General features: G+C 44.6%; 1 protein-coding gene across 1 annotated transcript; it reads right to left on the bottom strand.

Moving 5' to 3' along the window:
* Positions 1–3,118: 3,118 nt before the first annotated feature.
* On the bottom strand, positions 3,119–23,228 carry LOC137305946 (NF-kappa-B inhibitor beta-like). The gene is made up of 6 exons (XM_067974907.1): positions 22,568–23,228; positions 11,584–11,689; positions 11,134–11,374; positions 10,563–10,651; positions 8,337–8,582; positions 3,119–6,032 (listed from the first exon to the last, which is right to left on the bottom strand). The coding sequence occupies exons 1-6, from the start codon at positions 22,990–22,992 to the stop codon at positions 5,997–5,999; spliced, it is 1,143 nt and encodes a 380-aa protein (XP_067831008.1). The 5' UTR covers positions 22,993–23,228; the 3' UTR covers positions 3,119–5,996.
* Positions 23,229–23,726: the final 498 nt, after the last annotated feature.

The raw sequence follows: 23,726 nt of genomic DNA, 5'->3' as shown, positions 1-23,726 counted from the left end.
ATTTTTAAATGGAAATGGTTTTACGTAATTCATCGGTACAAGTCACTAGCCTTTAAACGTAGGAGGAGACGAGTGCGACGATATAAGTAATGTGAAACAGGGAGAGAAAGGATTCACGTAAATGACTAACAACCAGAATTATTAATTAAATGACTTGGAATTCTCAATTTCTTTCAGATGTTGAGTAATCAGTTGAGCCAAGTTGACTGTAAGGAAATTGCAGATCGGAAATTCCAACTTTTATCACAAACTGCAATATAATCCAGGTATGTGACTGAAAATTTTAAAATGCAAGTCAGGTACTTAAAGAACCTAACAAGCAAGAGGGTTAGGCCCATTAAGCTTGCCCCTCTTGGACCCTGACTCCCGCACCCCAGCATCCAACTGGACTTTTTTCTTTTTTCTGATGTGTGATAAATATTTATCAAACTTTGAGAAAAAAAAACAAAAAGACTTGCATTTATACACCTCCTTTCATGACGTCAGGACATCCCAAAGCGTTTTACAGGTTTTGAAGTGTAGTCACTGCTGTAATGTAGAAAACGCAACTACCAATTTGTGCACAGCAAGGCCCCACAAACAGCAACGAGATAGAGATAATGACCAGATAATCTGTTTTGGGCGTTTGTTGAGGGATAACTCCCCTGCTCTTACTATAGTGCCGTGGAATCTTTAATGTCTAAGAGGGCGGATGGGACATCAGTTTAATGTCTCATCTGAAAGACAGCAATTCTGACAGTGCAGCACTCCCTCAGTACTGAACTGAAGAATCAAGCCTTTATTACCTTGATTATGTGCTCAACTCAATACTTCTCATTTATCTATATCAAAAATCTTATACTGTGCACACTTCCTGTCAACTTTTTCTATTATAAATTCCTAAGTCCACATTTACATGGAAACTGCCTATGTAAACCAGTCACACTGTAAATACATCCTCCTGCCACTGGAGATGCTGTAAGGACAAACAAGCTTTTACTAGAGCTACAAAGACCCATATAGAAATGTATTATGGAAATATATAAAAATAAGGGCAGATGCATGACTTTAAAATGGGAACTGAATTAAATCTGCTTGTCCTTGTCCAGTTATTCCCTGCCTTCTAACCCTGCTTCACCTGAAGACTACACTTTGTCTGACTCCCTTGTGCAACACCACGAGAGATTAATTAGTCTGTTTTTAAATTTACTTTTCACCAATTTAGGTTCAGTGGTTCTAACAGCTTTCCGGATTTACTTTATTTACATGATATATTAAAACCTCGATAAGTCTCAAGAGTCTCTCTCTCTCTAGTTTCTCCATTGTTTGCTCAGAGCTCTGTGCGTTTGCAGGAGCAATGTTCTGAGGGAAGGAAAAATATATCAGGAAAACAAAAGGGATGTATTTGCTTTCATGTATTGGTCGCACTCTCTCAATTGTGGAGCTTTTTATCGTTTCCCCACTCACCCAGCCTGTACTCTTCATCCATAATAAACAGGATGTGCCAACAGCAGAAACTATCATTCTATTGAACATTCCCCAACAGTCTTAGTGAATCACAAGGATACATGATGGTACCTTCATCAGTCACTGCTGGACAGAGGTATTTTTAAAGCAAGACTTGCTTTTTTAATAGCGCCTTTCACTACTTCAGGACGTCCCAAAGCGCTTTACAGCCAATGAAGTACTTTTCTGAAGTGTAGTTCACTGTTGTAATGTAGGAATAATAATTCTGCAGGTACGACACGCCCCATTTACATTATAAGTCGGCACTATTGACCACTGCAGGACGACAGTTCAACCCAGCCATGGCTGGAACAAAATGGTGGCTCAGCATTTAGATTTTCTACCATCAGACCTATGCCTCCGGAATCAGGGAACTAAAGGTGCTGTTCTGTGCACAAGGCCTATTAGTCTCATATGAGGACACACACCTCTTCCTGCACCCCCCTGGTGTCACTATTCACCTCTAGGGTACACTGTTACTGTATCCAAGAAAAGTCGGGTTGAGTTGGGTGGGGGGCATTGACCAAAGTGACAGCAGGTTCTCCACCCAATATTCATTTCTTCCTACAGGGAAGGGCCTGGCTCTGTATTGTGCACTTTCCCGTGAAAGCACGACTGAGATTGGGAACTCAAGTGAATTACATAAACTTATGATGCAGCCCTGCCACAATATTGTATTTTTTTTTTTAAAAAACAGAAAATGTTAGAAAATACACAGCAGGTCGATCAGCATTTGAAAGAGGGGGATAAAAAAGACAAGTTAATATTTTGGATCGGGAACCACCATCAGACTGACTCAGGGTCCCATCTAACCCGCTGTCTATTTTCAACACTTTTGGATTTCATTTCAGATCTCCAGTATTCACATTATAAAAACAGGTGGACATAGTTTTAATTTATGCAATTCGAAAGAAGTGATTTAAAAATAAATTGGGTCACAATGAAAGTCGCTGCTTCACCCCCCCCAAAAAATGTTTACATACGATCGCTCTTTAACACGCCCGCAGTGTCACGGGAAGTCCCACTGGTTTATACCCGACTTAATAAACTGGTAATAGATGAATAAATTACAATAGGGAGAAAAACTTTTACACAAGTAACTTTGTGGGTGTTGGGAGGCAGTAGGAAATTGGGCTAAATGCTGGAACAGCCTCATAATATAGATTTGTTAAAAAATACTTCAGTGCGAAAAAAAGAGCAAAGCTCCATGAGCGAAGTAGTGACTGTTATAATGTAGGGAAACATGGCACAAAGTCCCACAAACATCAATGTGATAATGACCAGACCATCTGTTTTAGTGATGTTGGTTGAGGGATAAATATTGGCCAGGACACCAGGGAGAACTCCCCTGCTCTTCGAAATGGTGCCATGGGATCTATTGTGTTCACCTGAGGGGGCAGACAGGACCTCAGTTTAGCGTCTCTTCCGAAAGACGGCACCTCCAACGGTGCAGTGCACTCTCAGTACTGGCACTGGAGTGACAGCCTAGATTATGAGCTAAAGTCTCTGTAGTGGGGCTTGAGCCCACAACCTTCTGACTCAAGATGCGGGAGAGCTACCAGCGAGCCACGGCTGAGAAAGAAAGCAAATAGACTGCACTCATTATTTTCATAATAGCACCAAAACAAATCTGCATTTTTACAGCAATACTTGCAAACATTTATTTGTCAGTTTTTTTTTTAAAAAGTGCTGGTTTATCTAAGTGGTTACATCTGTGTGTAAGGCAAGCAACGCACTAGTTAGCAATCCTGGTGCGTAGCTACAATGAAGCAAGAAAATAAATCAATTAAAATACAAGTTATCAAAGTTCTAGCAACAAAGCCGTAAGTGCACACTTAAAAAGCCAACACTGCTTACTCTAGGGCTGTCGATATGGCATTATACAAGACAACTCTCATCAGTCTGTATGTGTAACATCTACTCTGAATTAGGCATTCTGTACATATGCAAATAACAAAAAAAAATGTATGTTGTAAGAAGAATTAATGCAATATAAAATTTAAAAAAATAACTAATATAGGTCAAAATTTCATGAAATGTGGTCTCCTTAGAAACAACTGATATCAGTAAATTGTCCAGGACTGCCCACCAATGAGAGTTTTTTAAAAATACACAAGATGGTGATGGATTTGAGAGACTTCAGAAACCCGCGTCACAGCACCACTTGCAGGCCAAAGCCTGCAACTACACCGTTACAGGCAACTGTTTACATACATGATTTCAGTTCTACATGTTTATACAGGCAGTTTCAATGTTAAATGTTGAAATAAAAGAGTGACCAAAAATCATTAGAGCTGGACAGGAGGTGCACATATAACATGATTTTTAATTATATAGAAATGTTTTTGAAATGAACAATACCATACCAGCTTTCCATTTAGTTTCAAAGGAATTAGATGAATGAAACTCGTACAAACTACTGAGCAAGTCCAATCTTATTTCACGAGCACTATTTGATGAGTTTATGTTGAGCACTCTTTAAAATCGGTGTTTTTCAATCTGAAGCGTGAATTGGTTATATAATCTTGTAACAAGTTGCACTGGGGAAGTGTTAAAACCATCAGCTACCAATCTTAGGCAAATCCTCGTCTGTCATAGGCGAAACGCTGAGCAGAAGCCAGAGGCTTTCCTGCAGGTGGGAGCAGAAAAACCACAAAAGGGAGGAGTATTCCCAGTAACTGCAGAACACCTCCCAGCAGCAGCAGGGCGGAGACTTTGGCGGCACATCTCCAGACTGTTCTCTCAACACAGGAAAGATGGGTGGAGCAGGAAGGTTCAGAACAGCAAAAAAAACCCTCTCCAAAATCTAATGCTATTAACCAGATTGCGATGAACTCCGTCCCTCCACATTCACTCATGTTCTCGAGTTTGCATTCTCTCAAGTGGAACGCCCAGTGGACTAGCGTGGCTTAACGCCAGTTTTATTTCGATGATGTGCCAAGAGCAACAAGACCTGCTGAAGGAGGTGGGCTCCAAACCTCTTTCTGCTGCTCCCCAAGTTCTCCAGGGGCAACACAAAACTCAGGCCAACAAAAGGGACCAGTAGCACACCGAAGGCAAAAACTCAAGGGCGTGGCACTGGTAGGTTACGGGCCTCCGACTGGGCAGCTTGACTGACAATGTAAAACCACACAAAAGTTCAGTGGGAACGAGGGAGAGGAAGCAGTGAATAGATTCCCCCACATGGAACCCCCCCAGCTCCAGAAGCACACCTCCCTCTCCTCTTTCAACAATTACATACGTAGAGAGGCTGCCTGTTGGCTTTCAAAAGGAGCTTCACCAACCACGTCACCTCATTGAGAAAACCAAGCTATTTGAGGCCACGGATCAGGCATTTTTTTCCCCAGAAGTTATGAAAATTTATATTATAAATGTACTTAAATAATGACTGGTCTTACAACAGAACAGGTGGACTATCAACATTTAGCATGAATTACTATTTGCATTTATGAAACCAGAGAACTCTTTTTTTTAACACAGCTGTTAATTTGCCTCTCCTTCTCACCCTACCCCACTGCACTACGTATCATTATGCATCACAGCTTTAAATGGTTAAAGGGAAAAATCAAAGTCATTTCAACCATTGACTCACAAAATCTTCTTCCAATTATTGTGAATTGTGTGATCCTACACTGTATGAGCCTCACATCTAACAAGGTCAGTATTCTCCAAGTGGGCAGTAATATATAGCCTCTGTTCCCCTCATTTGGTCAGTAAGTATGATTCCAACTGCAACGAGTTACTCAAACTGCTTTAATGCAATCGAAGTACATGCAGGGAAAACAAAACCAGTCAGCACTGACGCAGCATAAAGTTCACAAGTTTGAGTCAACTTTGGAAATTCTCCAAACACAGAAAAACTTCCGGTCATCATCGGGGCTGGAGAGGCAGTTGTGGCAAAGGAGAGAAGTAGGATTTTTTAAAAATAAACTTGTCTCAGAGTCTCTCTATTACCTCTAGTTAAGAATAACACCGATGGGATGCCGGACAGCACTGCTGCAGTGTGGGAGTGGCAGCAGTTACAAACTTTAAAAATAATTGCAAAGATCTCCTCTTTCACCCCCCCCCTCGCCACCCGCCAAACCCATATCAACAAGCTGTTTGACCGTGAGGGGATCCTGTCCACTCAGGTTTAGCACTCAGGGCTAATGCATCGTCTCCCATGTTTGCCTGGTACACCCCTCCTCCCCATATCACACTGTGCTCACGCCATGCTGCCCAACTCCAGGCCCCGCTGTCTCTCACCTGATTGGCATTTTTGTGTTGGGTTCCCCCAAGATGTACATGCGGGTGGCAACCAGTTAAATTCAAACCACAAATCCATGTTTTCAGACATTAGGTTATAAAGACTACTCCATCCCCGGATATTGGTTCAATACAAGGCTACAAGACAGTTAAAAGGACTATATGACTGCACTCCTTTACAGTAGTAGAGCTGAACAACTTTAATGCTACAATTTTAATACTTAAATACGACATACAGCAGGACATCTGAATTTTCTGATCTTCCATTAACATCCGTGCACCACAAAGTCATCGTACTCTCCCTACAAAACAAGAGAGGGGGGAAAAAATTCATAAATCAGAACATTTGTGGAATGTTATTTCACAGAATTGTAGATAACGTTCCAGAAAACAGGTCGCTGGTTTTCCTACACATGCACCACTTGGTCTACTCGCACTCTCATAACTTTTAATGTTCCTCTTTTACAGCCAACTATATAATTCCCTTTGAAAATAATGTATGGACTCTCCTTACATAAAGGTTTTGGCAGAGAATTCCATATCCTAACTGCCTCTGTGCAAATAAATTGTTTTGTAACCTCCCCTTAAATTCTTTTTGTGATCACATTAAATTTGTGCCCTCCCGTTCCCATCTCGTCAACCAGTGCAAACAACTGCACTATTGATAGCCCTGCACAACCATGGAGGCCTCCATCAGCTCACCCTCTAACCTTTATGACACACCAGAATTTCAACACGAAGAGGATGAGGTTTGTCAAAAGTACAAAGAACAGAAATACATGTCTCTTTTGAGATGACTAATTAATTTCAATGACCTGCCTGCATCACAAGCAAGATAAGTGTTAGGAAGAAAGAGGAACTGAAATGTCTGAGAGGCTTAGTGCTGAGCTATTGCGTGAGATTCATAAAACGATTACATCAGTTTTCTGGTCAGTACATGTTGAATGTGAAAGTTGTCCAGTATTACACAGGAAGGGATTTTTAAAAACTAATTTTCACCTTTCCCCTCGTGAAAGGGGATCACTCACTAGGCTACGGCTCCAGGCAGCACTCTGCATCTCATTCTGAGTGGGCATTCTTCAAGTGTGAGCCCAGGCAGCAAGTGTTGGCAGGCTATTCATCCTTGAATGGCAGCACAGCCAGGCCCAATCCTATCATCATTAGATGTCCATACAAGCAAGTCTTCCCACCAGGGATCACTGAATAGCGATTTCTGATGCCAAACCGTGCTGATTTTTACTTTCCCCAACCCAGTGGTGCTTCCCAGTTTTAAAACATTAACCTGTTTTTTCTCTTTACAGAGCCAATATTTTTTTGTTCTTATTTCATGCGGGATACCTGGCAACTGCTGGAACTCACTTCAATTACTTTGTTGTGGTCTCACCAACCACTAGCGTTAAATCTGACGGCACATTTTTACTTGTTACTGTTGCTGCATGCTGCGCCCTGTTAAGGCACCCATTAGAAAATAAAACTAAGGGACGTTGTAAAATAACTCGGTAATTACTTCAAATCGCCTCATTGGCCGCACTTATAACACATTGCTCCTCTAAAACCTGACCCAGTTGATGCTGCCAGTGACTACAAGTTGATAAAGCATTGCACTTCAGTTGCCCTGATGATCTAGTGGGTAAAGTCACCATTCTGTGTGGTTCTAAGCTGCGATTGTTCTCCTTAGAGCAGAGATGGTTAAGGGGAGATTTAAATACAGGTGTTCAAAATCATTTGAGGTGTTGATAGAGTAAATAGGAGAAACAGTTTCTACTGGCAGGAAGGTCATTAACCAGAGGACACAGATTTAGGATAATTGGCAAAAGAACCAGAGGGGAATTGAGGAGAATTTTTTTTATGCAGCGAGTTGTTATGATCTGGAATGTACTGCCTTAAAGGGTGGTGGGAACAGATTCAGTAGTAACTTTCAAAAGTGAATTGGATATATACTCGAAAAGGAAAAATTTGCAGGGCTATGGGGAAAAGAGCAGGGGAGTGAGACTAATTGGATAGCTCTTTCAAAGAGCCAGCACAGGAACGATGGGCTGAATGGCCCTCTTCTGTGCTGTATGATTCTATGACTTTACGAAGGCATACAGACGAGGCGATTCATGTTCAATCCCTGGTTTGTGTTGCTAGCTGAAGGCAGGTGAGGATCTACAATTGACTGCAGCCCCCCTGGGCTATGTAATAGGAAAAATAATCTAGGATTGCTGCTCCTTATCATAATCTAGTGTGCCTTGCTTGAAACTTGTGCGTGTGCCGATGCCACAGTTGGATACAGATTGGGCCCAGCTGCGATGCTCCCTATTGTCAAACAGTCTGCAAGCACTTGCAGTCTAGACTCACACGCAGAGAATGGACACCTGAGCGAGACGTGGGAACCACAGAATCCTACCTCAACTTGAGCTTAGGACAGAAAATAAATATTCCATCCCTGGCAGGCTCAACTTCACCTTGATAAATTCAGAGTTTAATTTTGAAATATCCTCCTTGCTTGAAACTGTGCAAGTGCAGAAGTTCCCTTGGTATCACAGTCGAGCCCAATCCTGTATCCACCTAGCAACTACGCACGTAGCGTTTCCTGCAAGGCTCACTTTACCAGCTCGACATACCATGCCATCTTCATCAATTCCTTCATCCTCATCCGACTCCTCATCTGTAATTGGTTCTAAAGAGCCATAGTCTCTGAGCAACTGAGTTATACTAGACTCAGGCCTGGACACAGCCAGACAAAGTGGTGTGCAGCCATTGTACATCTGGGCTTCAACGTCTGCCCGTCTATCTAGTAAGAGTTTGACGATCTGCTGATTCTGCTGTTCCACTCCCAGATGTAAGGCAGTTCGACCTCCACATTTCTCCTAAATGCAGAGAAAAGAAAGATTGATACACAAGTCTTTTTATACATGACAAACATAGGTATCCCTTCCTTATCCACAGAATTCCAATGTATCAAACAACTTCTCATTTATTCCCACTGCATACAATTCCATATGGAGAAAAAAAAGAAAATAATTTGCATTTATGCATCACTCCTCAGAACATCCCTGAAGCATTTCACATCCAATGAATCAATGTTTGAAGTGCAATCACTGTTATTATGTAAGCAAACAGGGCAGCCATTTTGTCTACAGCAAGATCCCCCAAACAGTAAATGAGACGGATGGCCAGTTAAGCTGTTGCTGGTAGTGTTGGTTGAGGGAGGAATGGTGGCCAGGACACCAGGAGAACTGACCAATCTTCTTCGAATAGTGTTGCAAAGTTAACACTTAAAACAATGCAATTCTTTTACATGCCGTGACCTGTACACATTCCTTATGATCGGAATTGCATGGAGCAAAGCTTACAAAGTGTGACACACTGCTCATTAGTTGTATTTATCTATTTCAGTCCCCTCTTCCTTTCTGGATTCTGGTTTCTCACCCGAGTGCCCATTTTTTACATGTGAATATAGACAGTAAGTGACATTAAGCTATTCAATCAAGAGGGGATCACAGTTGAGCCCAAGCTTGCCTTCGCCCAATGGTTCACTTTCCAGCAAACTTCACTGGACGGCAGCCAGCAGCGGGGACCCTAACTGATTTCTTTTCTCCTTGCTGGACAGGGAATGCCTCTAGTGTCGTGCCTCTAGTGCTGCATCAGCTAACACAGCACAGACAAACCTGGCACCTTCCTGATCTGAAATGAATACATAGCAGGTCCATCAGTTTTTGAAAAGAGAACAAATAGATTAACATTTTTGACATAGACTTTCATCAGAACACTAAATATTAACCCATCGTTACTGATGCTGATGGAGCAGTTGTGTATTTCCAGTGTTGCCTGTTTTTATTTCAGATTTCCAGCACTAGTGATTTTTTTTTCCATTTCACCTTCCTGGTCTGATTAGAGGAGATATCGTCAGTGACAAACATTGTCACACAAAACCTGCAACAAGGCAGTGACAATGCTGCAGTGACCTACATTTATACAGCACTTCATACCGTCTCTCAGAAACATCCCAAAGTGCTTTATCACAATGGAAAAAAAATGAAAGGTAGGAGTACAACATTTTGATTGCTATTATGTAGACAAACGTGGTCACCAGAAAATCCTACAAACAAGAACATAATTAATGGGCTTGGGGTTTCCCTAACTGATCTTTAGGGGTTGGAGGAAATTTTGAAAGAGAACCCCTAATTTGACAACTGTTCTTTGGCTTAATACCTCTTCCAGGTGGTGGTGTGGGCTGGGGAGGGGCAGGGCTGGTATACGAGGGCAAAATCTGCTAAGCACAGGGGCCTTGTGACCGTTTCTCATCTTCAACACATAAATAGAAGCAATGCATTACTTTGAAGTGCAGTGATTGTTATTAAGTAGGCAAACGTGGCAGGTATTTTGCACACAGAAGATCCTACTAACAAGAATATGAATGACCAGTTAATCTGCTTCTTGGTGGTGGTGGTGGTGGTTGAGGGAGGAACATTGGACGGGACACCAAGAGAACTCCCTGCTCTTCTTCAGATAGTGCCAAGGGATCTTTAACATCCATCTGAACCACGACCAGGGAGATGGGGCCTCAGCTGAATGTCTCATCTAAAGGCAACAAATAAGGTGACGAGGCTGTTGAAGGTGCAGCACAGAGCGAGGCCGTAGAGTTAGCTGCCCACTCACCCTCTCGGCCAAGGAACACTGTCTGTGGGAGGGGAGAAACCTAAGTGGGAGAGAGAAAATCATTTTTAAAATGGGGCAGTCCCCTCCCCCTCAAAACAAACCAAAAGAAAAACCTGATCTTTTGCACCTCTGCAGTTGGCAGGGGTGCCTGGTGTCTCAAACTGTATTGAACAGATTAGAGTACTTGCCTTTGCATTTACATCAACTTCAAACCACAGAAGATATTCAACAATGTGAACATCATTGAGCAGTACAGCTACGTGGAGAGGTGTGAACCCTGTGAAAGGAGATAAACTCATCAGTACAAGATTTAGGACATTTTTAAATTTCTATTTGGTTTTGTACACTTCAATTTTCTCTTCCCCTTCAATTTTCTCCACACCTTTTCCGAAGGTACTGATTCCTTACTCGGCATCCCTATCTGTGAGCCTAGACAGTAAGCTACTTTACCAGGAGGGTTAAAGGAGCTGTCCTCAACTGATGTAAGGAGTCACTGGATAGCACTGGACACACTTCCCCTTAACCTAGATGTGCTGAGGCCAATTTCAGTGCTCCTACTGAGATCGTCAACTCAGCACAGATTGGGAATCGAACCTCCAGGTCTGTCTTCAGTTACACACCTCCTTTACCAAGTGAACCACCAGGGGAGCCTGGGTTTGCTTCGTCTTATTGATTCCTGACCATCTATCTAACCAGCCTAATGCATTCCATTCAGAATGTAACTTATCAAAAATGAATATTAACTTTTAGAGACTTTACCTTGGTAGTTATAGCAATGCAGCTGCTCTCTCAACTGTGAAGGGTGAAAGAGATTGGATTCCTTCAACTCACTGGAATGGGGAAACAGGAGTGCCTGAACACAGTCGGTCGCCTTTTCTTTGCACGCTAGGTGTAATGCAGTGTTCCCATCCTTCTCTTGAAGCACAAGGTTTGCTCCGGCAGCCACCAATTTCTTCACGAATTCCGGCTGCCCAACGATCACAGCCAAGTGCAGTGCAGTCTGTAAGAGGCAGGAGGAAAAAAAAACTAGATTATTTTTGGAGACTGCAATATGGGGTGTGGAGAGGAGTTTATACTTTTATTAGAGGGAAATAATATGGAATAATGTACAGGAGGAAGTCACTACAAGGAAATAATCTAACCAAATGTTTGAATGACATCAAACAACGATAGTGATTATTGCTTTATCTCTGTCCCCGCTGTAATCACCTGTTTCAGGTCGTTCTGCAGGTCCAGGTAATCGGTGCCCTTTGCACAATGGAGAATCTGGTCTATAAAGGATTCTTCCTCATGAATGACGGCAAGGTGCAGTATCCTATCAAGAAAAAATACTTTACATATATTAGTTGATCTCCCATGTGTTGCTCACAAACAAAACAAAAAAATCAGTGTTAAATACAGCACAACTCAATGGAGTAATAACACAGTGTACTACAGACAGTAAAATAAGTGTCAATGGAGGGAGGGAGAGGGGGAGCGAGAAAGATGGAAGCAGCCAATGCAGACCACTATTGTACATGTCCTGGGGGCCGATTAATGACATGGTTTTAGTATTTGCCAACTGTAGGTAGTCTACTCTCCTAATTGGCAATCAAGTGTGATTGACATTGATATCCTTTTGTTTCATTCCGTCCACTTCAGTCAGATTTTGAATCAATGGACCTTCTCATTCTCCAATCCACCTGAAAAATTGCTTCAAAGATTTAAACCCACACTGCTCCCAGTGCAAGCACAACCCTGTCTAGAAACCTCAATGCACTGATGTACAACTCCAATGTACCGACAATATGGTATAATCAAAACATACAAGGGCTTCAGACAAAGGCATACGAATGCAAACTCTTGAAAATATAATTTAATATTTAAATGATAAAGTTAACTGATGAGATATAACGCATTTATATAGCATATCATCACTTCTCTCAACTTAAACTGAATTACATACCATTACTTTCTTCTAAGTTCAGTGATTGTTGCTATGTAGGCAAATGCAGCAGCCATCTCTAACACAACAAGATTCCACAAAGAGCAATGAGATAAATGACCAGTTAATCTATTTCTAGATGGTTTTGTTTGAGGGAAGAATGTTGGCCAGGACACTGGGATAACTCCCTGCTGTGGGATCTTTAACGTCCACCCGACACATCAGAATAGACAGATGGGCCTCAGTTTAACAGCTCATTCAAAGGATGGCACCTCCGACAATGCAGCACGGATTTTGGTTTTTTTTGGGTGGGGGGGGGGGAAGAAAGAGATGAGGGGCTCGGCATCTCAGACCAGTTTCTTAGGTCAGAGGTTGTTTCCCTTTGCCCAGGTATATAGCATGCCCAGCGATATATTTCCAAGTCGGGATGGTGTGTGACTTGAAGGGGAACGTGCAGGTGGTATTGTTCCCAGGTGCCTGCTGCCCTTGTCCTTGTCCTTGTCCTTCTAGGTGGTAGAGGTCGCGGGTTTGTGAGGTGCTGTCGAAGAAGCCTTGGCGAGTTGCTGCAGTGCATCCTGTAGATGGTACACACTGCAGCCACAGTGCTCCGGTGGCGAAGGGAGTGAATGTTTAGGGTGGTGGATGGGGTGCCAATCAAGCGGGCTGCTTTGTCCTGGATGGTGTTGAGCTTCTTGCGTGCTATTAGAGCTGCACTCATCCAAGCAAGTGGAGTGTATTCCATCACACTCCTGACTTGTGCCTTGTAGATGGTGGGAAGGCTTTGGGGAATCAGGAGGTGAGTCACTCGCCACAGTATTTATGTGGCTGGTCCAGTTAAGTTTCTGGTCAATGGTGACCCCCAGGATGTGGATGGTGGGAGATTTGGCGATGGTAATGTCGTTGAATGTCAAGGGGAGGCGGTTAGACACTCTCTTGTTGCCTGACACTTGTCTGGCGCGAATGTTATTTGCCACGCATCAGCCCATGCCTGGATGTTGTCCAGGTCCTGCTGCATGTGGGCAGAGACTGCTTCATTACCTGAAGGGTTGCGAAGGGAACTGAACACTGTGCAATCAGCGAACATCCCCAGTGTCTGTTAAACTCCAAGACAACAGCCAATCAACAATAACTTGCATTTATGTAGCACATCAAGGCACATATGTTTGAATTGAGTTTCTTGGCCCCTCCCTCAGACATCTGGCGGGCAAAATGACTAATTTGGAAACTACTGCACATTAATAAAGATGGGCATGTTTCTTCTGAGAATGAAGTTGGCATTTATTCCTTTATTGTATCAGACAGAATTAAAGAAGCCGATTAACATGCTGCACCTTAGACAAAAATGCTTCAATTTTGTCAGTGACGCGGGATCTTCAACATCTGGCTCGATCACCGAGAAGGGGCATTGAGCCTCAGTTTAACATATCATCTCAAGCACTGCATTACCGACGATGCAGCACTCCTTCAGGGCTGCACTGACGTGTCAGCTTTGGTTACACATTCAAAATCCTTGAGTGGGGCCAAAATCTTCTGGCTCAGAAGCAAAAGTGCTACCAAGTGAGCCAGACACATTTGACATCACTGGGAGAAACTGGGTTAGTCAGAGAGCCCTGAATTATTATACAGCTTATGATGAACTATATCCTAGTTGATGACTGTATTAAATTCAGCTGCTTATAAATTTCCTCAATTTCTTTTAAGGCAGTTCTTTAAGTCACTAATCCATGTTCCAATAACGATATCAGCATTTTCAAAAAGTCAGCAGCAAAAAAACATATTTACTTTGCTTCCTCCCCCATTATAACAACTTGTATTTGTTTCAAGGCACTTTGCAGAGACTCAAAGCAGTAGAGGAAGAGTTAGGAGAGATGACTGAAAGCAGGGTCAAAAAAGAATAAAGTTTGGGGAGGCTTTAAAAGGAGGGAATATTAGCAAGATTAAAGGATGGGTTTAGGGATTTGAGAGAGTAGGGTCAATAGAGCTAAAGGAAGCGGGATGCCCAGAAGATAAGATTTGGAAGGCAAATGGACACTGGGAGGGAAGAAGGTTGCACAGGTAGGGTGAAGCAAAGCCATGGAGGCTTGTAATTAATGGCAACAATAGCAAATTCAATATAGTGAGGTAGAGAAAGCCAATGGATGTCAGTGAGAACAAGAGTAATGGGTAAGTGGGACTTGATACGGGCAATGGCGTTTTGGAAAAGTTCAAGGCGTGTAGGATGGGAACTGGGAGGCAAGTGGAGCATTGGAGAAGTCTGAAGGTTAACAAAAGCTATTAACATAAATGGCTGTCTTCAGCCCCATTACGTGAAATCCTCCTGATCCCACTCCTACCATAAAGGCCTTTACACAGCGCCAATCAATGTCTTATGAGAGCAGAGATACAGTAATTAGCCAAACATTTTTGATTATTAGAGTGTAAGAGGGGTTAAAAAAAATTGCAGTGATACTTTGCCCTAATCATTTAAAGTATATAGCAATTAGTGCTAAATATAAACACGAATGGCTAACATGATGCCCATAAAACCAAAGAGGCAGCCATTCAGATTTGTCTGACATGTCAGGGCTGGGGCAGGACATAGAATGGAATTCAGGAATGTGTAATTAAAATACCTCGGGTGTATCCCAGGTCAATCCCTGGTCTACACCAATTTAACTCTCAGCCAAAGCACAATGGCTTTCAGTGCCAATGGGCTATTGGGGAGGGAGGGGGGGGGGAAACGAGTACGGCAGGGTTCCCACTCCCAATTGCTGTCTAGTGACTCCCGCTGAGGGATACAAGTGTGTGGGCAAGGGGCAGGGGAAGAATCGGGTTTAGGTGTAAGCCATCCAGGGTCGAGTAGCTTGCTGTTTAGGATGGCCATTTGGATGAGATACCAGAGCTCTGGTGGAACAGTACCGTGGCTGCAGCTGGTGCCTTCAGGAAAGGACAACAGAAAATTGGAGGGGAAAAAAGTCTTTCGATGCACCATGATATCAGCAGTAGAGAGTTAATTGCAGTCAGCTCAGAAGGAACAATGCCCATAAAGTAGTTATAAACCAGCAGAACACTGAGGATTTGTTTATCTATCATGCGTTGGGAAATTCCCAGGCTCTTGCTGCATTCCGGACAGCTACTGCAACCAACATGTCCAATCAAGACAAACTTCCACATCTATTTCAAGAGCAAGACTAGTCACAAATGGCAACCAAATTGCCTCAATGATTAAATAAGGCTGCTTGCCCAATCAGTATGTTACACTGGAGCAGAGAGAGGAGAAAAACATTAGGGGCAGGGGAATTATTCTGGGCAAGGCCAAATGATTTGACACAGCTCAACAGCCTATGAATTTTTACATCTATGGGGCGTAGCACAATTTGTTACACACAAGCCACAATTTAGTGTAAAAAATGCAAATGATAGTGAAAGTGCCAGTTTCTGAGTGATAACCAATCACTTGCTCTAACCATGTATAGTGAACGTGGAAACGCACGAGTAACAATGATTCTGCCATGTGACATAGTGCACTGAGGAAATCTTCCTTTTGGATATTCTCATTGTAGGATTCAAACATAGCTTTCTAGCTGGAAATTCTAACCTTTATCCTAGAACAAATCAGCATGAACTGAAAATGAGTGGGGAAACAGAATTAGATACTAAGGGATCGATTTTAACCCCATCCTGTCAGGTGGGAATGGTGCGAAGGAGGGGCTAAAATCAGGCGAGTGGGTGTCGCTCTGTTCCTGCCCGACACCATTTTATCTTCGCCAACTTTCCAGTTGGCCAACACTCCCGCTACAAGCGGGGGCCTCAATGTTGGGGTCTGATGACATCATTCGTTACACAGGGAGCAACGCGAAGGGATGCGAGTTGGAGACAGGGCCACAAAACCGTAGAGCCAATTCTCTGACCCTTCATGTGCACGTCCCCGCTGGGAGTGCAGGATTGGCAAATTTACCCTGTGAAGTTTGGATCAATGTTCTCGCTAATTTGAACATATCTCAAGCTTGGCGATTTGATTTAGGATTTATTCACCAAATGAAGCAACTGTGTTGAAAACAGCTTTTTCCAAACTTCCAGGGCTACTAAACTGAAGGAAGACAAATCAGTGAGTAAGAAATACAAATGCAAAGAGAACAGGGCTGCTGGGCTCTCGATTGCCAGGACTGGTGGCCAGATTATGGCCCAACAACTGCAGTTTGGACATCTCTGCACTGAATAGTCACTATTAATTGTGGCGAACTGAGGCAATAACGTAGTCATGTGCATCACAGGTAATTATAACAAGGGAATTTTTGCACTTCTAAAAACATAATGAGAAGCTCAATAAACGTTATAGTTTATTTCCTCATAAAGCTGCAGCTGGGAGAAAAATACTTTTAGTATCTGACATGCAACGTCTATCTTCAAGAGCAGATGTTCCTGTCTTTATTTCACTTTCACCTGCGATGCTTCCGTGCATAGCAACAAGAAAAGAAGAAATCGATTCTAAAATACACACAAGGCAGCACTGTGGCACCAACATATGGATTCACGTGGCAGGACACAAATCCAATCCCCTATTCCATGCAGGCCCAGGCGTTTGCCTTCATGAGCCTCACAGGGGCGTCTGAAGCATTGAAGGCCACATATAAAGTTTAAATCCCTGTTCCCGTTAATTCCCAGATACGTAAAGTTGCTGATACTAACAGCGCTTAGTGTTCTGATTTAGGCTTTGTCCACCAATGAGACATCAGTGCTAACAGCCCTTTCCAAACCTCCTGACCCACAAAATTCAAACAGGACAAGCCCCCAGTAAAAGATTTAAGCGCAAATAGAACTAAGTTGCCTGGGCTTCAAGGGTTGGATTGTTAGGGTTCTGAGACTGCATCTGATCCATGGTTGCAACTTAGATGCACCTGACATAGTGCACTTTAGCCTGAGAGATGAAACCATCTCCAGTACACTGCTTCCACCCTGGTGTTGCACTGGATGTAGTATAACTCAGCTCCGGCACGAAACCACTTTTAAAACGTGTCCATGCACGGAGAGGGTGAGGGAAGGGCCGCTGCCCTGAAGGCTGAAGAGCTGGAATTCAGTCAACTGAACATTTGTCCCTTAATCAATATCGCTAAAACAGATTTATCTGGTCATTTATCACACTGTTGTTTGCGAGACCTTGCTGTGCACAAATTGACTGCTGCATTTCCCTACATTACAACAGTGGTTACATTTCAAAAGTACTCCATTGGGTGTGAAGCGCTTTAGGACATCCTGAGGTCATGAAAAGCCACTGTATAAATGAAAGCTCTTTTGAAAGATAAGTACAAATAAGCCTGAGTTGCCAAGGCTTCCAGAGCTAGATTGCTGGGGCTCAGGAACCAAGCGTGGTCCTAGGGCACAGGTTGGACATGCCTGCCATGCACTATAAGTTTCTGATTTCTATCCAAACTGACGTAGAGGAGCACTGAGCGGAGGGCAAACACTATCGCAGAATCATTAAAAAGTTACTGCACAGAAGGCCATTTGGCCCATCGTGTCCGTGCCGGAGTAGGGGGAAAGGAAGAGGGAAATGGCGCTAGAGTTGGCTTTGGCCCACTATCACATCACCTTTTGCCAGCACTGGTGGAAGTCTTGGACCAAATTGCCCTCTTGAAACACAGATAATAAAGGGTCTGCAGATACCAAGGAGCTGGGAAGAATGCAGAGGGTTCAGACACCCTTGCAAAAAAAGTAAAAATCATAATGGTCAATAATACTGTTCCTGTTGATTTTTTATCTCTGCCACCACATCTCGATTGTTTTTCAGTATGAGCTAGTGGATCTCCCTTTGTCATTGCCCACAGAAAGCCAAGACAAAGTGGAGTACAGTGTATCAGCGACGCTCTAGGTAGCAGTATGGGGATCTGCAGCTTCTGGAGCTTAGGAAGCTCTGTCTAGTGGTAGGCGTTTAGCTGCAAAATGGGAAAATCCTATCATAAGGACGTCATCGGGAAGCATGACAGAAAGCTGGCGCCCAAATAAGTGTGTGCAATAGACAACAATTGTCATGTTGATTGCATTGGAAGCATACAATAAGACCAAGACTTGCATTTATATAGCATCTTATCATGTTTCTAAAACATCTCAAAGCACCGCACGTAGAATCATAGAAGGGAAAAAAAATTTACAGGGCTATGGGGAGAGAGCAGGGGAATGGAACTAATTGGATAGCTCTTTCAAAGAGCCGGCACAGGCACAATGGGCCAAACGGCCTCCTCCTGCACTGTACCTACTACGATACTGTGAAATCACAGCACAGGCCCATCATGTCTGTGCTGGTGATGGCTCATCAATTGCAGCCAACCACCCATTGCTCTTTGTAGAACTTTCCTGACACTTTTGCCTATGTGGCAACAATGACTGCATATCAAAAATAATCCACTGGCTGTGAATTGCTTTGGGATATGCTGAGGATATGAAAAGCACTATATAAATATAGAAAAAAAATAATTTCACATGGGATTATTACAGGCAGCAGAGACGACATACGGTTGGACTTGAACATAAGAACATAAGAAATTGGAGCAGGAGTAGGCCAATCGGCCCCTCGAGCCTGCTCCGCCATTCAATAAGATCATGGCTGATCTGATCCCAACCACAAATCTAAAGAACACAAGAAGTCGGAGCAGGACCCGGCCACATAGCCCCTGGGCCCTCTCCGCCACCCACAGGGCATTGACCGATCCGAACTCAGCTTCATGTCCAATTTCCTGCCCGCTCCCCATAACCCCTAATTCCCTTTACTTCTAGGAAACTGTCTATTTCTGTTTTAAATTTATCTAATGATGTAGCTTCCACAGCTTCCTGGGGCAGCAAATTCCACAGACCTACCACCCTCTGAGTGAAGAAGTTTCTCCTCATCTCAGTTTTGAAAGAGCAGCCCCTTATTCTAAGATTATGCCCCCTAGTTCTAGTTTCACCCATCTTTGGGAACATCCTTACTGCATCCACCCGATCAAGACCCTTCACAATCAGAGGCAAAAGGCCAGTGTTGACTTACTGTGCCATCACTCTGCAGTCTTTCCAAAGGTTGCAGTGGGGCAACCTTTGGAAAGACTGCAGAGTGATAGCACAGTAGACTGTTGACATCCTGGAACATCCCGCAGTCTCCTGGCATGTCTCCAGGAATTAAAGATTAATCCCCTAGACACTGCTGCGATCAACCCATGAGAAAAATCACAGGGCTATTAAAAAGAATGTGTTTTTTCCATTTTCTTTGAACACTTTTGTTTTAGTTATAAAAAATATTGGAGATGGGGAAAAAAGGCTATTTGATCGGGCGGGGCGAGTTGGCAACCCTAGTTAAAGAAAGACTTGCATTTATATAGTGCTTTTCATGACCTCATGACGTCCCAAAGCTCTTTACAGCCAACGAAATACCTTTGAAAGTGAAGTCACTTAACGCAGGAAACGTGGCAGCCAATTTGCGCACAGCAAGCTCCCACAAGCAGCAATGTGATAAATGACCAGATAATGCGTTTTAATGATGCTGGTTGAGGGGCAAATATTGGCTGGGGAGAACGCTCCTGCTCTTCTTCGAAATAGCATCAGGGGATCTTTTACGTCCACCTGAGAGGTTTGCAGTCTCATCCAAAAGGCTTCAAGGGGTATGGGGAGAGAGCAGGAATATGGTACTGAGATAGAGGATCAGCCATGATCATACTGAATGGCGGAGCAGGCTCGAAGGGCCGAATGGCCTACTCCTGCTCCTATTTTCTATGTTTCTATCCAAAAGCTGGCGACCCAAGTTGGCATGGTTGGCTGGCATGGTTTGGAAGTACCGCACATGCATTCAAGATTGTTACCTGGGTCCCTACTTGGGTGACTGTGCATGTGTCTATATTTGCACCATTGAAGACTGGGCCTGCGGCAGGTGGTGAGCGAACCAACACGAGGGAAAAACTTACTTGACCTCGTCCTCACCAATCTACCTGTCGCAAATGCATCTGTCCATGACAGTATTGGTAGGAGTGACCACCGCACAGTCCTTGTGGAGATGAAGTCCCGTCTTCGCACTGAGGACACCATCCAACGTGTTGTGTGGCACTACCACCGTGCTAAATGGGATAGATTCAGAACAGATCTAGCAGCTCAAAACTGGGTATCCATGAGGCGCTGTGGGCCATCAGCAGCAGCAGAATTGTATTCCAGCACAATCTGTAACCTCATGGTCCGGCATATTCCTCACTCTACCATTACCAACAAGCCAGAGGATCAACCCTGGTTCAATGAGGAGTGTAGAAGAGCATGCCAGGAGCAGCACCAGGCGTACCTAAAAATGAGGTGCCAACCTGGTGAAGCTACAACTCAGGACTACATGCATGCTAAACAGCGGAAGCAACATGCTATAGACAGAGCTAAGCGATTCCACAACCAACGGATCAAATCAAAGCTCTGCAGTCCTGCCACATCCAGTCGTGAATGGTGGTGGACAATTAAACAACTAACGGGAGGAGGAGGCTCTGCAAATATCCCCATCCTCAATGATGGCGGAGTCCAGCACGTGAGTGCAAAGGACAAGGCTGAAGCGTTTGCAACCATCTTCAGCCAGAAGTGCCGAGTGGATGATCCATCTCAGCCTCCTCCCGATATCCCCACCATCACGGAAGCCAGTCTTCGGCCAATTCGATTCACTCCACGTGATATCAAGAAACGGCTGAGTGCACTGGATACAGCAAAGGCTATGGGCCCAGACAACATCCCAGCTGTAGTGCTGAAGACTTGTGCTCCAGAACTAGCTGCGCCTCTAGCCAAGCTGTTCCAGTACAGCTACAACACTGGCATCTACCCGACAATGTGGAAAATTGCCCGGGTATGTCCTGTCCACAAAAAGCAGGACAAATCCAATCCGGCCAATTACCGCCCCATCAGTCTACTCTCAATCATCAGCAAAGTGATGGAAGGTGTCGTCGACAGTGCTATCAAGCGGCACTTACTCACCAATGCACCTGCTCACCGATGCTCCGTTTGGGTTCCGCCAGGACCACTCGGCTCCAGACCTCATTATGGCCTTGGTCCAAACATGGACAAAAGAGCTGAATTCCAGGGGTGAGGTGAGAGTGACTGCCCTTGACATCAAGGCAGCATTTGACCGAGTGTGGCACCAAGGAGCCCTAGTAAAATTGAAGTCAACGGGAATCAGGGGGAAAACTCTCCAGTGGCTGGAGTCATACCTAGCACAAAGGAAGATGGTAGTGGTTGTTGGAGGCCAATCATCTCAGCCCCAGGACATTGCTGCAGGAGTTCCTCAGGGCAGTGTCCTCGGCCCAACCATCTTCAGCTGCTTCATCAATGACCTTCCCTCCATCATAAGGTCAGAAATGGGGATGTTTGCTGATGACTGCACAGTGTTCAGTTCCATTCGCAACCCCTCAAATAATGAAGCAGTCCGAGCCCGCATGCAGCAAGACCTGGACAACATCCAGGCTTGGGCTCATAAGTGGCAAGTAACATTCGCGCCAGACAAGTGCCAGGTAATGACCATCTCCAACAAGAGAGAGTCTGACCACCTCCCCTTGACATTCAACGGCATTACCATCGCCGAATCCCCCACCGTCAACATCCTGGGGGTCACCATTGACCAGAAACTTAACTGGACCAGCCATATAAATACCATGGCTACGAGAGCAGGTCAGAGGCTGGGTATTCTGCAGCAAGTGACTCACCTCCTGACTCCCCAAAGCCTTTCCACCATCTACAAGGCACAAGTCAGGAGTGTGATGGAATACTCTCCACTTGCCTGGATGAGTGCAGCTCCAACAACACTCAAGAAGCTCGACACCATCCAAGATAAAGCAGCCCGCTTGATTGGCACCCCATCCACCACCCTAAACATTCACTCCCTTCACCACCGGCGCACTGTGGCTGCAGTGTGTACCATCCACAGGATGCACTGCAGCAACTCGCCAAGGCTTCTTCGACAGCACCTCCCAAACCCGCGACCTCTACCACCTAGAAGGACAAGAGCAGCAGGCACATGGGAACAACACCACCTGCACGTTCCCCTCCAAGTCACACACCATCCCGACTTGGAAATATATCGCCGTTCCTTCATCGTCGCTGGGTCAAAATCCTGGAACTCCCTTCCTAACAACACTGTGGGAGAACCTTCACCACACGGACTGCAGCGGTTCAAGAAGGCGGCTCACCACCACCTTCTCGAGGGCAATTAGGGATGGGCAATAAATGCCAGCCTCGCCAGCGACGCCCACATCCCATGAACGAATAAAAAAAAAATTATTCTCTATGCCATTTTGAATATATACTCACGAGTCAAGGTCTTCGCTTCGATAGTTGAGCAGTTCGGTCATGTTTTCCACCGTCTCTTCTGCATTGTTGAGCTCCACCTTCTCGATGCCTTTGGTGATCTGCCCGATCGCACTTTCCACCCGCTGCTGGGTGGACGGGCAAACGTCGGGCTCGCTGCCCAGCGCCGCCCGCCGCCCGTTGGACTTCTTCGCCTCCCCGCACTCGATGCCTTGGTCGACGTTGCTGAACTCGTCGAACTGCCTCACCTGCAACTCGCTGAGGGACCCAATGCCACTGTCGAAACAGTCATCGGACTCGGCTTCGGCCACTGACCCTGAGCTTTCCAATATGGGCTTGCCCCCCAATGGAGCCTCTTTACCTGTCACCAGCTTGGACGGCTGTTTGGAACTGATGGGATTTAACTGTTGCTGCCGGATTACCTCCATTTTCCCTCCCCCCCCCCCCCCGTTGTTTTCGGAACAGAAATTTTTCTCACAAAAATTCCGTTTTTTTTTAATTCTAACGACACACTTCTACTCTTTAGCTAAATCTATGAGGTAAAGTACCCATTATTTTCACCATAGAGTGTGTGAAAAAAGAAACCGATTAACGACCCCCGCGGCCAGACCACTGCGGCTGAAAATGGCCTCGGTCTTGTTTACTCTTCAGGCTTGAGGGAATGCCGCAGCTGGGGCAGCAACCAATCACAACGCACGTTACTGCTAAGTGGACCCTGGGCGGGGGGGGGGGAGGAGGCCCAAAATTGCACATGCGCACAAGGTGCCTGCTAGCGCAGTCCTGAGAATCACAGAATCATAGAGGTTCACAACATGGAAACAGGCCCTTCGGCCCAACATGTCCATGTTGCCCAGTTTATACCACTAAGCTGGTCCCAATTGCCTGCACTTGGCCCGTATCCCTCCATCTTACCCATGTAACTGTCCGAATGCTTTTTAAAAGACAAAATTGTACCCGCCTCCACTACTGCCTTCTAGTAGTTGTCGTCCTGCTCAGGGAAAGCAAGCCCCTGCAAACAAACAGCAGCAATTTGCATTTATATAGCGCCTTTAACTTAGTGGAACGTCCCAAGGCGCTTCCGCAGGAGCGATTGTCAAAACAAAATTTGACACCGAGCCGCACGAGGAGATGTTACGTCGAGTTACTTGAGCTCATCCAAAAC

This window comes from Heptranchias perlo, chromosome 41 (assembly GCF_035084215.1).
Source record: "Heptranchias perlo isolate sHepPer1 chromosome 41, sHepPer1.hap1, whole genome shotgun sequence".
In the NCBI taxonomy this organism is placed as follows: domain Eukaryota; kingdom Metazoa; phylum Chordata; class Chondrichthyes; order Hexanchiformes; family Hexanchidae; genus Heptranchias; species Heptranchias perlo.
The sequence above is the reverse complement of the archived record's forward strand: the minus strand, read 5'-3'. Positions and strand labels throughout refer to the sequence as shown.